This window comes from Chlamydotis macqueenii, chromosome 2 (genome assembly GCF_036417535.1).
Source record: "Chlamydotis macqueenii isolate bChlMac1 chromosome 2, bChlMac1.mat, whole genome shotgun sequence".
Taxonomy (NCBI): Eukaryota; Metazoa; Chordata; class Aves; order Otidiformes; family Otididae; genus Chlamydotis; species Chlamydotis macqueenii.
The window spans coordinates 128,969,162-128,985,971 of NC_141557.1; the positions used below are offsets into that span (position 1 = coordinate 128,969,162).

At 38.3% G+C, this 16,810-nt stretch overlaps 1 protein-coding gene across 1 annotated transcript in view; it reads right to left on the reverse strand.

Moving 5' to 3' along the window:
• EYA1 (EYA transcriptional coactivator and phosphatase 1) overlaps positions 1–16,810 on the reverse strand; it is a 92,358-nt gene that overhangs the window by 67,988 nt on the left and 7,560 nt on the right. The window contains exons 4-6 of the mRNA XM_086742399.1: positions 4,198–4,278; positions 2,244–2,313; positions 1,714–1,859 (exon numbers count right to left, since the gene is read on the reverse strand). Of these exons, the coding sequence (XP_086598525.1) occupies positions 1,714–1,859; positions 2,244–2,313; positions 4,198–4,278 (297 nt within the window). The remainder of the gene's footprint in view (positions 1–1,713; positions 1,860–2,243; positions 2,314–4,197; positions 4,279–16,810) is intronic.

Genomic DNA, 16,810 nt, shown 5'->3' on the forward strand with positions numbered 1-16,810 from the left:
AAAGCAGCTCTGCAATGTAAAATGTTAGGCAAAATTATCCAAAGTCCTAGGTATGGGGAATGGACTGGGCAAAAAAAAGAAAACAAAACAAAAAAGCAGGCAGGTACGTTAACCCCCGGCAAGCAGTTGCCATGAAAAGCAACTCTCAATTATAGCTCCGACGACAGCGAGACAACTGAACTCAAGTAGTGAAATCAAGGCCTTGCTGAAGGCAGTGGCAGTTTTATAGTTGACTTCAATGAGGTCAGGATTTCATCTAAAGGAACCAAGCAAAAAAACAAAAAAGTCACTGTTTGGGCTGCCCAAGCCACCGCAGCTAAACAAATATGAACACAAGATGTCCGCAAGAGAAATAGGTCAAGAAAAGCGCAAGGGGGAAAGGGAGTTGTCTGTTATCACCTCACCTGATCCAGCTGCAAATAGCAGACAAGCTCTCATCAGCAATATGTGCTTGTGGTGATAGGGGCAAGAATCCCCATCTCCTTACTCCTGAAAACGTAGTTTAAATATCCTTAAAAGTATTTTGTTTAAGTTTAAAATATGCGGATTCAAACTGCAACTGAAACATCCAATTCATGTTTATAACCATATTTTTGGCAGTAACTAATCAAGGCTGCAAACACAGGAAGAATGTTTCCTTGGATCATAATTATTGATGATATATTAATGAAACACATTTTCTTAAAGTAAAGAAAAAAATAATCTATAATAAAATAATTATAAATAATAATAAACTGAGTTTTAAAGTTAAAAATAATCTATTTCTTGTACCTGTTGCCCAGAGTAATCTGCAGTTGGATATGCTTGGGACTCAGTGGATGTCAACTTGCAGATTTCAGGATGACAGATTTACCAGTTTTGCACTTAGAAGTTTTAATGGTTTTAAGGGGCACAGCTAGTACTGTGAGTTCTGTCCTTTTGGTATAAAACTTACATTACCTGAATGTGTCTTTACAAAATATACTGCTAAAAGCATGTAGATTGTATATTTTCAATATATTCCCTCAGAGGAATAGAAGACCTATTTTCTAGTAATGCATCTTCACTGCTGAACTGCTATGTGGTCTGCCAGCAGACAGTCTGGCAGCAAAACGGTCTCACCCACAGCAGCTTGTTTTTAAATTAAATTTTTTAAAAAATATTTGCTTCTTAGTATTATCTCCTCCATCAGGCAAGCAGAGCTTTAATGGCAATTTACCTCAGTTTTCACCTCCAGGGAGTTTTAAAACATTGAAAACAAGATATTTTGGTGGGGGTCTTTTAGAATCAGTTCTTCACTTGCTGAAAATCAGCACAGCTTCACTAATTCACCTGGGATCCCGTTCTGGATTAGCTGAAATAAAGAGCTTTATGTATTGACTTACCCTATTGCATTGCTGGAGAGCAGAGCTCCTCGGCAAGTCACGAGGAGCAGTGCCTGTGTAATGGAGGTCCTTAGATCTTTTTCCCCATTTCAGTGCTGTTTTTTATATCACCAATAGAAACCTAATGAATCTCTCCTTGATCCCAAAACAGAGTCATCCTCTTGAAGAGCTGCTTAGTTCTTTAATACATAAATTAAGCATCACTCACTCCAATGGGGATACTACCAGTCTTTCAGAAGAAATGCTCAAGAGCACAGCTGTCCCACTAAGCACTGATGCAAGGGTAAGGTGCTCTTGTTCTAAAAAATATTTACCTCTGGAACAAAATAACAAGGACAGGACTTCTTACCATATGAAGGGATTCCATAGGGCTGGCCGGGCTGAGGATAGGTGGCATAAGCTGTAGCTTGTTGCATCCCCGTTGTAAACTGTGTCTGCCCATACGCAGCCATCGTTTGTGAAGAGGGGGTAGGAAGAATATGTGGGTATGGTCTGCTATTGATTACAAATGACAGAAAATAGGACAGATGCTGCATTAGACAAACATGTGTGTACTTATTTTTAGCCTTATTATAATCCTGCTACTTCATTAACACATAATTATAGGCTGTGCTAGACAACAGAAACTGTAAGACAAAGACAAAACAACAATAAGAAATCAATAATAAATGAATAAGTCAAATAAGAACTTTCAAAAATATTTTTCAAACACATTCTTAGTATTTTTAAAAAATATTTTTTTTTCCCTAGAAGCTGCTGTGGTTTAAATTATGACTTAACAGATGGACCCAATTATTATTTTAAATGAGGTTAAAATCTGCCTATTTCAGTTATTATTATTATTACTACTACTATTATTATTTTTAAAAGATATCATACTTGGAAGGGTAAATCTGTGGTGGGGAGAACTGGTGTGTTTGTCTTGGGCTGAAACCACTGCTTCCAATTGCTGCACCAAGGAGAAAAGAAAGCACACAGAAGTGTAAATACACACACCAAAGATAAATATTATTTTTCCTAATAGAATTTCAGAGTATTAACAAGATTTTAATTAAATTCAAATATCATTGATACCTTAGATAGAAAATAATATTTTATCAGGAACTATGCAAGAATGCTTAACATTAAAATCTTGATTACAAACTTCAAATACTAAATTGCCCCTTTGTATAACTCCTGAGTAATAGTTTATTTTTTGCTCACACACAGGCAGCATTTTCAATGCAAACAACCTATTTCCTAATGGAAACATTTCCTTCCATATTTTCAAAGGATTATTGATATCTCAAGTGCAACATTTTATTAACTTTTAGAATTTTTAAGACCTACATTTTATGAAGGAGCTTTATGCATGCCTCGATTGAAAACATATGGCCAACTTCAGAGCACGTGCCTCTTTTTTAAAAAAATAATTCCATAATGCAGATGATGTATTACTATATTACACCTCCTTCTCTTTTCCTCCATGTTATCTGCTTTCCAAAATGCTTTCAGACCTTCAGAACACTCATTATTGCATAAAGATGTCAAGACTAATGTGCAAATGTTCTTAGTGACACACTTAAGCCTAGGAGAGTAAATAGCGAGCTTCTCCCTCACTGCTGACACAGAGTTTTATGCCAACCCATCCCAATTTCTTTTGGTATTTTTGGGTGCTGCTGAGAGTGCTGAGGATGTGCCGGCGTGCTCTGGGCATTATTTTTCGGAGCCCTTCCCTCTCTGGTGCCCATTTGGGTGTCGTTTCCTCTCTAAGCCCAAGGTGGGTTTTGAAGCCTTTGCCAGGAAGGGGTCAGCTGCAGGTTACGAGACTACTGTAAAATCAGACAGCCGGAGAAACAACAGGCCCTATTGCTAAGTACTTAGAAATAAACAAGGCACGGATAATTACCCTTCACCAGCTACCCCTTTCCTGGCCAACTACAGGGAAAATCCATCATCTTTACAGGCTTGGAGCACTTGCAAAGCATGGGGGAAGCAGGGAGTCTCTTTCCATGCCTTCCACACCTGACAGTTCTCTTTTCTGTGGCCTGTGAAACTGCAGATATTGTCAAATGTTATGCTCTGACCTTTTGTCAGATCACCGCAGATATACACAGCTACCATTTCTTCTTTCAGAGATTTAAAATACTCTAGAAACCTTTTTTTGTTTTTGCCTTTCCAGTTTGATATCTTCATACTCAACAGCGTGCGCAGAAAATGGAGGCTGTGACAAGACCAGAAAAGGGTTGGCTACTTGGAGCCTGGCTGGTTGCGAGATGTCAAATTTTGCTACTCTGGAAATCTAATCCCACAACGTAGTATTAGATCCTTTTTTAAATTTGATTTGCACCATAAAAACGATGTGCTTGAAATACTGCAATTAATCCATAGGTATGCAAAACTGTGCAAACATCTTAGGATTCTCTCACAGTGTATGTCTCCTGTACGTTAGCAGCCAAGATGTGTTTGGCTTCCAGGAAGGACAAAAGCCTGACAAAAGAATGAATACTTTGATAACAATAAAATACAATAAATGAAGAAGACCTACCCCTAAATGACAACACTGATCACAGAGGCAGGTATGTTTACTCACAGAAAACAAAAAGGCCAGAATACTCCCTAGTGAGACTCCCACTGAAGATGTCAATGGACATCAATAAACCTGATGCTGTAGTGCTCCTTACTCGGGGAAAACTCCTACTGACTTACACTGTCTGAGTCAGATGAACAGAAATAGGCATAAGCTGCAAAGCACACAATACTTTTTAACAGCTGTGCACAGATTTAGACCACATGGGATAAGAAAATAATAAATGAAAAAATGCTGAGCTTAAAACCTTTGTTTATTCCTTACCTGATCCTGAGAAATTGTCTAAAGACCCGTCTGTGGTAGTAGTAGTAGCAATCTCACTGCTGCTCATTGGCTCTGTTTTAACTATAGAAATATAAATACAATATATTCTATATGCACCTAATATTCTTGCACATGCATTCACACACACTCACTACAGCCACAAATTCAATAAAACAAAAATCTGCCAAAAATGTTTTAAATCATGGCTATCGATATTTTGCATTTTATGTATTTGTGTATACAAACAATGCAAAGTACTGGCAGCTATGATTTACACATACATATAAAATGATCAAGAGGGTTATTTCTGTCCCCAAGGAATAAGAGCCACTGTAACAAACCAGAAGTCCCCATGCAACTCTCTGCACCTGTCCTGATTCCTCTTAATCCTGCAGACCCAACAATAAGGGTCCACATTTAGATCAGGTCACACAGACATTTACAAACTTGAAAGACAGCAATTTGAGTAAGACAAAAAAGGAAATAATTTTTAAATGGGTTTCTCTGAGGGCTATTCAATTTTTTTTCCATCCAAATAACTTCTCAGAGGAAAAATTAGAATTTGTGATAAGTAAAACACTTTCCTTATGGTGGATTTCTCCTCTCAAAATGAAAACTAACTTTATACTCAGCAACCCTGAACAAACAAAGGGGACAGAGACCTCACCAGATATTTCAAAGAATGCTTTTAAATGTTATTCCCTCTGTACCTGCAACCGAGCATGGCTGTCAGGAAGTGAAAAAGAATGACAGAAAGAGAGATTCCCTCCTAGCTCATGCTGCTTCATAATTAATGACTCTTAATAAAGGCTCAAGTATATAAATTTCGCTTTCTGATACTCCAGCGCAATCTCAGCAAGAACAGTATTCCGATCCATGGAGCAAGGACAAGGCTGACTTGGCATGGATGCAAACAGGCACAATACCTACTCCCAGGGAGTTATCAGATCAGCATGGCAATCTCTCAAATCCATTTTTACATACCTAGCTTTTGGAGTTACAGCACACCAAAAGCAACTGAGGATGACGTTTCAGAAAACAATGGAGCTGATCTTACTATCAACATCCCACCGCTTTTGCTCTTGTTGACACACACAGTCACCGCTTCCCACACACCAGCGCTGGTGCATACCTGACCTTTCAGCGAGGACCCTCTGCAGTTCAGCAACACTGCAGAAAGTGAATCCAAGAAAACCAAGGTAAAGTGCACCCTATTTAACATGTAAAACCTTAGTGTCACCTTGACATAGGTGTGCGTGAGTGCATGTATGTGTGTCTATACATATGTGTTCAGGAATTGCAACCATCACTAGTAGAAACCCTTTTGGTGCCAGGTTTGCAAAGCGTGAGGGACAGGCACTTTCCCCTTTTGACAAAGGACCTTTCCTTTCCTGGCCAATCACATTCTTAACTCGCATGCCTTGCTATTTCCTTCACCAGACCTCATCCAAGGGATTTACATGCAATCTCTCAAGATTGTACTAATCACCCACTATATTATTTTCTCACCCAGGATGTTTTGTCTGCACACGCGAACTCGGGAGATCAATACTACCTCCACACAAAACTTGGCTACATCTACATTAGCAAGCAGTGCAGCCCAGTAAGAAAGGTTTCACAGAGCGAAGTGGTTGGTGCAGAGAGTCCACTATCCACAGTCTGGGCATCTTAGGTGGGGCTATTCATGCTAGGTTTAGTCTTGTCCCAAGGACTGAGCACCCATCAGCAGCTGGAGAACATTAGCTGAACTCCTGCAGAGCACCTTTTTTGAAAGAAGTTAAGTTCAAGACCCTCCACAAGGTGAATTAACATGTGGTAAGAAAGGGTGGCCAAGACGTTCACTTCAAGACTGCATTCATGATCTGAACGACAACTCTAATACAAATGTGTTTCTCAAAAACACAGCATATAACATACCCAACATCCATTTCATAACTAAATACCGAAAGCCTAAAACACAGATGCAACAAAATATTTGTTGCAAAGTGTCTATCCCAAGTAATTTTCCAGAAACTACCAGATTTTTACAGCAAGTTCTACAGAGTTTGTTAATCTAAATACCAAGAATTATAGCATCTACATTATCTTCTGCTTTGTCTTAGAAGTATATCACAGCTACATTTTACAGTCAGAATAATACTGCCCTTGTAGATTAATCCAGGTTTAAAAAAAATTTGCAAGTCTTCTGAACCCGATTTTCATAATGCAAATATACTTTTGGAAATAATAAAGAAAGATGCTTTTCTCTATAGCTGACAGCTGTTTGGGAGGAAAAGGGAGGAAGATGAGACAGATTAACCTAACTTGGGGTAGGAAGGGTGGAAGATTTCAGTATATGCTTTCTCAACACTCTTCCATTCTTCTCTACTGCAGAAACAATTCTTCTACATTCTTTATAAAATAAAATATCATTGTTAGGATCACCCCAAACTAGCAGGACTATGCCGAGCCACCTCACACAATATAGAGACCAATAGCATCATTTGTTCTAAATAAAGATTTTTCAGATAATTTCTTTCTAAATGCCTCTCTCGCCATTGGTTTAAAAGCCTACTTCACTTGCCTTTGCAATTCTACGGATCTCAGATCCTTTTCAAGATACCATTTTGGGAAAAAAAACTCATCAAAATGGAATTTCTGTCTCTGTGATTCATGAGCAATACTTTAGTGCAACAACTGAATGCTGTTTACTACACATGCTACTTTTGAAGATATAGGACAATATACATGAAACACAATGCAGTGCCTTCTTCACAGAAATGAATTCTACTTGCTGACTGAAGGGTTCACAGATTTTTCATAACAACTGTTCCTCTCTCAGTTGTTGTATTTCCTGAATATACGAAAAACAGGATACACATTATTTCTGATCTGCATATCCATTAGTAGGGTGGTAATAACTAAGCCCTATCATGTTGTCTTTAGGAACAACCATGACCTTAATGGACCTTTGTGCCACAGCTAGTTGGGAATTTAATAAAGATGGATAGGAACTGAAAAGTCCTTCATTCCCCAAGCATTTGAATCAAAATGCCAGAAAATGACTGCTTATTTCCTTCTGAGTCTAAACACCTTTTGAGAAGATGAAAGCTTGCTATACAAAGACATAAACTGAGAACAGTCACAGTTTTACCCATTGAAAATATTTACCATGTGGAGTCTCACTGCAAAGGAAGGTCTTTCATTTGCCCAAGGCAAAAACTGACCTGCAAAGGAGCATATTTCCTTCCCAGAATCATGGGGAAAGACTGTTGCGAAGGGATTTTCTAAGGTTATGAATCTGTCAGTCTATCGCAGCAGCGCATCAGTAATCATAGAATCATAGAATGGTTAGGGTTGGAAGGGACCTTCAAAGGTCATCTAGTCCAACCCCCCTGCAAGGAGCAGGGACATCCCTGACTAGGTCAGGTTGTTCAGATCCTCATTCAGCCTGGCCTTGAACGTTTCCAGGGATGGGGCTTCCGCCACCTTTCTGGGCAATCTGTTCCAGTGTTCTATAACTCGCATTGTAAAAAATTTTTTCCTAATTTCCAATCTAAATCTACCCATGTCTAATCCATGTCTATAACGAGAGATGTATGGCGCTGTCAAAGGAAGCAAAGCTTTGGATGGGCACAGATCTGGCCCTGCTGCTTGCTCCTTAAGCATGCTCTGGATTTCAGCTGTCCATATTTTCCATAACAATTAACATTTCTGCAACATGTCCTAAGCTTTCACAGGATGACACTGGGCAAAGAGCGGGAATATTGCCACAACTACACAGAACACGGTGCAAGCTTGTCAGTAACTGTCAACAGTGTGGTGACTCATGGCAGAGTCCGCAGAAAGTGAAACAGGAGAGTTCCCATTTCTGCTGCTCCTTTATCAAAACAGACCTTTACAGAGGTGCAGAATTATTAGACTTGCATTAGAGAGACAGAGTCTGATTTAGCAATATGCTACTAAGTTTTAGTGCTGGCAAAATCACTCATGTAATAAAACAGAATATCAACAAGAAGTTCAAGAAGAAATCTTATCTGCTACAAAAATTCAACAGTTATTTAGAATTACTGATATAGATTTGGTTTATACACCAAAGAGCTTAAGAAACTATGTCAACAGAGAGATATATTTCCTCCTTATTTTTCTTTTCTAGTCATTTATGAAATTCTAAAAATAGGGTTTAAAAATAAACTATATAAGAAAACAACACAACAGAATAAGAGAAAAAACAGAAGTAGCAGATAACAATACATATGCTAGCTCTGAGAAAAAAAAAAGCATAAAAATTCTAAGCATATCTGCTGATCTAATGTTATATTGACTGTCAAGATATTTCTTCTTAAAACACTCAGAGATTGCAAGTGCAATGTACCCTGTTTTGTCAGTGATATTGCAAAAGGTGGTTAATAGTGACTACATGGCAGTTTCTGTCTCCACTGAGAGACAACTTCAGACCAGAACCCACAAGTTTGTGTGGTTCACCGGCCAAATAACAACTTTCTTAGTTCACAGCTTGTCATGCAGCCACTGGTGTATACAGCAGTAAAGAGCGCTATGAGGAATGAGACACTGGCTATTTTAAATATGGATTTAGAGACCTAACATTTGGCCATTCCTAACACAAAAGTCATATGAATACATCATGAAGATTGCACCTTTAAGCATGCAAAAGTAAGATTTTTTAAATATCTAAAAAAAATTACTTTGTCTAAAACACATATAAGCCTTGCTCTACTGAACTAGTCTTTGTCAACAGCTATGCCATATACCTTAAACCAGAATAGAAATATTGTAAACATGGCAGAGTTATCAAATCCGTTTTAATTTTGAAGTTTTAAGACTAAATTAATACTATAATGTTAGAATCTTTGTATTATATGAATAAGTGGGCAAAATTAAGTCATTCCTGGCTGACAGCTCTCAATGTTCACAGGGCAAAGTCTCAACAAATTAAGCAAGGCTGCTAGTTTGTTTACAGACATACATATAAATACAATCTCTAGCTCTATTTTGTTTTCCCTCAGGGTGATATCTTAAAATAATGTTAGCAGCTAAACACCAGGTAGATATCTTGATTAAGTATTTCATATATCCATTATTATTCATACACTATTTTGCTTGATACCATCCTCTTTCTGTACCCACTAGAAGCTCAAAGCCCTGCCTGAAAGCTCAAAGGTAACTGTCAGTAACGGGATAAAAATTCTACCTTGAATCTTTAAGGTGATGATATTTTCCATAATTTTCTTCAAACACTGAACTGTTTTCACTGAAAAACCTTGCAATTATAAACAGCTGGCTAAAGGTTACATGTTACTTATAAACAGGTTACTCAATTATACTAATTCCTATCCAGGACATTCTCTCTTTTTATCACAGACTATCAAATCATCAGCCACTGATCATGAAGCTTGATAAACTTACTTGCCCCTGCTTCTCAAAGCAGAGGACTCTTCCTGAATCTCATTTGTCTGGAAATTACCAGAAGGTAATTACTACAAGGTAATTTCCAGCCTAAATTTATGTTCATGTTTCAAAGAAAGTCCCTGCTCAAAGCAGCACATTCTAGTTCAAGCCCAGACTGTTTCCTGCTCTCCCCTCCTCTGATGTGAGAAGGCTTCAAAACTTCTGCAGTATTCTGGCTGCGGCTAACACCTAGATTTCACTGCATACACAGTTCCCCCATGACCTTCATCTTCCTCTTACGTTACAGCTTTATAACTGAAAGAGCCTTAATGTCATTGCAACCTCCTCATTTAGCAGTAAACTCCTTAAATTTACAAAGAAATAGCATCACCACTATAGTGCAAAATCAGAAAAAAAGTTCAAACACAAAACCATCTGGGCAGAGACAAGTGTTGATAGTATTTGTAGCTGCTAATCAAGATTTAACCTTGATATTCATCTGACAAGTAAAGGCATGGGTTCAAACAGTCTCATTCACTGCAGTTAGGAGATGAGAATGTCTGAGTCAAACTGATGTTCTTACCCTTTCACACTCATTTGCCAATTTATACCAGATGACTGTATCTCTCCTGTCCAAACGGAGACAGCATATATGCAGAAACATCCTTTTAGAAGTGTTATGGACTATTTCCTCTTTTTTTTTTTTTTCCCTCTTAAATCCTCAGTTGGGAATCTGACCATGGCAACTCCCCTACACATGTGTAATAGTTTGCACAGCATCCATGTAAATTATCCATACTCCTTAACCAAAGCCAGACAGAATGACCGCAAAACAACACAGCCCCAGCCATTAATGGCAAAGAAGGCTGTCCTCTGTTGCCTTCTGGGAACACAGAGGGCTTCAAGTGAACAGAAAGCATTATGGAGAAGTTAAGCCCGCTCTGCTATTTAGGTGTACAAGATGCAAGACTGAGACATAAAGACAGAAACAGAATGACAAAGCAGGTGGGACTTTTCATAAGTGGGAAGTAATATGCTCTACTTTTGGCCAGGGTCCAAGTTCCAGGACTCCCAGATTTAAAGCGAAATTCGCCTGAACAAAGAGGGACAGTGCCAGCTTGCATTTCCCTCCACCCATCATCAGCAGAAGACTCCCCAGCTTATCTCATCAAACCAGGTGCACAGGTACTTCACTCACTGGCCAGGGGTCAGATAACTTGGCTAACCCTGAAGTGTAACCGTCTCATGCTTTTTTTATCTACCTGCAATAAGCAAAACCCCTCAGAACACTACAAGATGCAAATGCAAGTACTAAATCATCAAGTCACAAGTCTCTGAAGTTGCTGAGGCTCTTCAAGTATCACCCTATTGTCGACTGCAATGTGATCTTAGTCTAAGATGTTCTACTCCTGTTCCCTGAAATTTCTGCTGTGCACCAACAGCAGGGGCTGGATTTCCTTCTCATCTGTATAATGGACCAAGTGTATGATATTACAGACCATGCATAACAGTCTGGTCCCACTGGAGAGACGCTGCTCCTAGTGCGATGTGTTGCAGTTACAGTTTTCAGTGAAGTAGTGAATATCTTCACAGGTTCTTGACACCTCACAGCCTGTGCAAAGCCACTGTGCCAGCAGGTCCTCAGAGGGTCCCACTGAGAGGATGCTCTCGCACCGCCGTGCCCCATCCACCGTCTGGAACGGCATGTGCTGTGAACGTGTTTATGAGAAGCTTGCAAAAATAAATGATACTAAAAAAATGGTGCTTCCAAGATGTTCCATTGTTTTTTAAATTTTTTTTTTTTTTTAAAGAAGTCATTTGTCTTTTGGAGTATTTTCTTTCCCTCCAATGTCTGTGGAAATCAGTATTGCTATCAACTTTGCACTTAAATGAGGTGAATGTTGCCACCTTTCTTTCAGGAAAATGTTATGGGGGAAAATAAGACAGTGAAGCTTTCACAAAAAGATGCACATACATATAGAAAAGACAATAAATACATAAACATTTATTAGCTGGTCTCCTTCTCAAGACCTTGAACAGGAGTTGCTGGACTGAGCCAAGAGAGGAGTAGACAAATTATTTCACTGGCCAAAATCCTATGAAAGAGGAATAATAGAGCATTATGCTACATGTGCTCAGAACAGACGGAAGGACTCCTGAGGAAGCAGAAGAATAAAAGCACAGATATGACAAAGAGTCTGGAAGGAAGCCAATGTAATACAGCAAGAAGAAAAAGGTAAAGAGCAGGGAAGAAAAGACAGTTCAAGTCAGCCCCTTGCCTTCAAATAAACGGGCAGTAATGCGTATCTCATTTTTAGCCTTCAGAAGTGGAGCAGGTTGAAGATTATTACTAGCCCCTACAGACCCCCAGGGTGCTTGTGCCAGTCCAGGGCCTGGGACCATTGCAGTCTTTGCCTCTGGCCACACAACTCTTCTGGGGCTGAGTAAAGAAGTTAGCGTTAATAGTTCCTGATACTAACACTCTACTGAAATGGAAATATTAGATTTACCTTTACTCTGCTATCCTGGATGTCTATCCCTGCATCAGTTACAAGTTTCATACCATCACGCTCTTCATCACAAATGCAACTCTAGAAACTTCAGCATATGTAATTGGCAGAAACTCCAGAAATGAGCAATTAAATGATACCAGAACCCAAGCATTTCCCGAAGGAGGATCATTTTGTCTGATTGCCATCACCTACCACAACTTTGCACTCCAAAGTACACAAAATTATGAATAACTATCAAAAATTATTGATAACTTATACAAAATTAAAAATTATTCACTGCCAATGTTTAGGCTTGATTGCAATACTGAAAACCTATTTTGAATGCTACAAAGTATTGTTAGAATTACAATGAATACTAAACATATCATTTACTTGCAGAAGTCTACATCATGTATCATAACAACAACCAGCTCATACCCTCTCTATGGACTTCCACATCTTACTCCACCATTACTTCACAAAATAGTGAAAACAGTTTTTTCCTCCATTCTATAATATTGCAGCTCGACAGCAAACATACTACACAACGCTGCCTTTTGAAACCCTGAAGATGGATTTACATTCACCAGACTTAGAACAACCTTTCTAACGGCCACCCATCAGACAGTCATGAAGTGGGGAGCTTTGAATGTCTTTGTGTGGGATCTTACTCTCATGTTGCAGCAAGTACTTAAAGAGTGAGAATTGTTTTTTTTTTTTTTCCAAAGGAATTTTTATGTCCAAATCCCTTTGAAGCCTCTCTTCCTATGTATCTTTGAAAATCTGATCTTCAATTTGTTATCCATTTTCCCTTCCCACCTGATATGAAAATGCCTTCTCTTCTTCCTTCTGAACACTCAAAAATGAGGGCAGAAGCAGCTCCATACTCTTAATGTGGATAAAGTGTAGTTGCTTGGAAAACCATGGCTCCTTCTCCCATTCTTCATCTATACTTTTCCATTCCAGCTGCATAAAACATCATCATGATGGGCCACAGGCTTCTGTTTCTCACTCTATGTAATCCATCAGAACTGACTTACATTCTTTAGATAAAAGCAAAGATCACTGTAGGCAGAAACTGAATGCAGTTGTCCACTATGGGAAACAGCTTTGCTACTCCTTTCAAATTTATTGATTACTCGCAGCCTTTCCCCTCTAAAGTATATCTACCGAAGTGGGCACTGTTGTTGAAATAGCCACTAACTGTCTGATAAAACTTAACAAATGGCAATTTTATTGGCTACTGTTGTTATTGTTTCTTTAACTCCTTCAGTATCAACCCACCGCAGTGATTCGCTGACAAAGGAAGATTAGAGATAAGGCATGACTATGAACATTTACTTCAATCAATTTTTTTTTTTAATAACAGATTTTCTTAGGCAAGTCATACAGGGACAAATTTTTAATGGTGTCCACTGTTGGCTGTTCCCTACAAGAGAGAGTATTTTGTGAAAAAACACTTAAAGAGATCATGGAAAACTCAAATACTGCAGTATTTATATCATCAGCACCACCTTGGCATGCCTGAACTGATTTTTCTGAGTGTTTTAGCCAGACATTTTAGTGTTACTCATCTGCAGTAATCCTGGGAAATTTCTGACTGGTCAGGGTCTATAATTTCCTTGTTACTTCCCCATCACTGATTTGAAGATCATGCTGCCTGGCCCAGAGAAAAGGAAGAAAAAAAAATCAAACACTAGCAAAGTAATTACTTCTTATTAGCTATGATTTTTTTTTTTTTTTAATTAAGATGTTAAGGAAATGCTACTTTTCCCCTCGCCACACATACATCCAGAGCCATGAAGACTGTCTCACAGTGTGCAACAAGCTTAAAAGAATGGTGTTTGTTCTACAGAAATCATTATGCTCTAAAAGAATCCCATCGAGGAATTGCTATCTGAGACCAGAAGCAGTAAATCTGACTTCTTCAAAAATGTTTAGATAGAAGGAAATAAATAGCAGTCATCAAAAACCCCCTGAATTTCTTCAGCTGCAGTCCTCGGCCAGCACTACCTGGTCAGTTCTGCACTACAGTAATTTTGCTCTGCCAAAGTGAAATTAAGCACACAAAGAGTTATTGTATCAAAGCTGCATGCAGAGATTAAACTCAGACTTGATCACACAACTAAATCCCCATTCAGTGCTTTGAAAATTTACCACTAAGTGTGAAGCTAAAAATATTACCTAATAACAGTGAGTTATCTTCCAACCACATCCTCTTGTAGAACAACATCAATAAGAGACAAGTCTGAAAATGTGCCTTAGAGGAATTAATGAACATTTGTTTGAAACAGGGCCATTTCACTTTGGGACAGTTTAGGTTTTTTCTTCTTTTTTTTTTTTTTTCCCCTTCCCCCTCATTTGGTGAACATATCCTGCACTTCGGGGTATGGAAAACTGCCGAAATCACACGCATAGTCAAATCAAATTTAACATATCTTTACTAGATATTTATAGCATGCAAATACCTAGAGGTCCCGTTTCTCATTCACATGAAGGTCCCTTATGCCAGAAAAGGAGGGCTCTTTCATGTTAGTGAGAACGAGTGTGTAGTAGATTAGAAGCGGGTTTCACATATTATATTTAACATGTGAAGGTTCAGCAACCCACATCTCCACTCCACGTGCAACAAGCAAGCAAACCACACTGCAGCATTTCAAGAAAGGTGTTTGGAAAGCCCTTATGACTGCATCCTTACAACCTGCAGGATTTTACTTCAAGAATCTCAGAAAAAAAAAAAAATTACTTCACCCTTCATTAAAAAAAAGAAAAGAAACCCTTGCTACATTCACTCCATTTTTTTTCTTAAGCCTGTTTAGCAGCTCAAGAAACCCAAACCAAACATTTTCTCAGGATAAAATAGATTAACAGCAAAAATTCCACCTTCAGATTCTTAGTCATCTGCTTTACTCACAAATTTCGTCTCTTGGCACACATCTAATTCAGAAATAAATTATTCAATTATGTTTCTTTCACAAACTTTTCCTTATTTGTCACTTAAGAGCAATCAGAGACAGGAATTTTCAATTTAGAAAGTTTAGACCAGAATCGCCGAGCACAAGCTATTTCTCGGAACGCTTTCTGGACAGCATCTGAAAATGCATGCAGAGCGCCCAAGCCTGCTGCGCCCACCGCAGCCACCCAAACCTGAGGGGCTCTGTGTGCTAGGGCTTAGCAACCAGTCTGCGGTGCTGAGGAGGGTCATGTCACCTGAGGGAAAATGGCAAACAAAAGAAAACCGTTTGGCTTCATCTCAGAAGGTAAACGCGTATTGCAAGTTAGAGCTTTCTCAGTAGAATTCACCCAAAATGAATAAGCCTAAACTTTTAAATTCTAATGTCAGATAATAAGTTATCGTGGCTTAATTTAATTTCTTCAATAAACTCTGATACCTAACTAGAAGCCGGGATATTATTTCCAAAATTATTTGCTAGTCAGTGCATAAATAGATACAATATATAGCTCATTTCCTGACAAAGTCATATTAAGCACCTCATTTTTCAGAGTATATGCCTGCACACAACAACTACTTAGAACAAAAAGTCGAGCCAGATGGTAAGTGTCTTTCAGTGTTTCAAGAAACACTCCCTATTTTTGTGCTACTAAAAAACTTTCAAGTTACACAGAAGGTACAAAAGCTGATGAAATTTACAGCAAAGGCTTTTGTGCGCTAGAGGAATTTTAACTTGAAAGGGTCAAGCGATTTTATCCTGTACCAAAACTGCTACATATCTGATAATACAATATAAAAATATAATAATCTACTTAGGTATTTAAAAGAAAGAAGACTCATCTGTGGACATGAAATATTTTTCTGCTTATCCTACATTAACACATTAAGCATTTTATATATTCTTTAAAAAGATACTTTTTTTTTTTTGAAGAGGCTTAAAATTTGATTGCAGGAATACTTTTACAGCAATAGCAAAAAGTAAATTATACACAACTCTGGCACAAATGCCTGTTAATCTGATAACCCATAAACCCTCCCCACTACAGAGGACTCCAATTAGAATGAATAACAGAGATGTTTGGGGAATTGAGGGGGGACGACATCTGTTTGATTGACATGTGCCTTTCCTGGAAGAATGCAATGCATGTCCATAATCCTAAACAGTCTGACAGCACTAATATGACCCAGTTCCTAGGAAAAAAAAAGGCATATCTTTGCTACAACAATTGTTTAGCTATACGTTTATACTGAAAAGTAATATTCGAAGCTGTGTGACTCTTTTTTTTTCTAGTAATGCATTAAAACCTCCGTTCACGCAGCTAGCCAAATGTCATGTATGATCTTTCCTACTAGTGTCATAGAACCATTACAGGAAAGAGTATTTTTCACTGCTTATTATATAAATCTTTCTGTGTTTCACTGTATGCATTATTATATGCATTATATATGTATTATATTTCCGGCAAGGCTGTTAGGTTGTTCTGCTGTTAGTATTCTACTGAGAACAAACATAACTTATCAACTGCCTGACTGCTTCTTGAAAAATAGGTATCAGCTTACCCCATTGAATTACTACACCTGTTTGAATTTTGGCCACTCCATCAGAGCAGCAAGCTAGCCCGAGGAAATTTCAACACTCCGTTTTATTAGCCTATTTGACAAAACTTTCATAGCCTTAGGAGCTTGCAAAATAGTGAGGAAAAGACTGAAAGATTGTGTTTTGTTGTACAACAATTGTAAACACCTCCTTTTTTTCTCATCATTAAGCTATCTTTTCAGG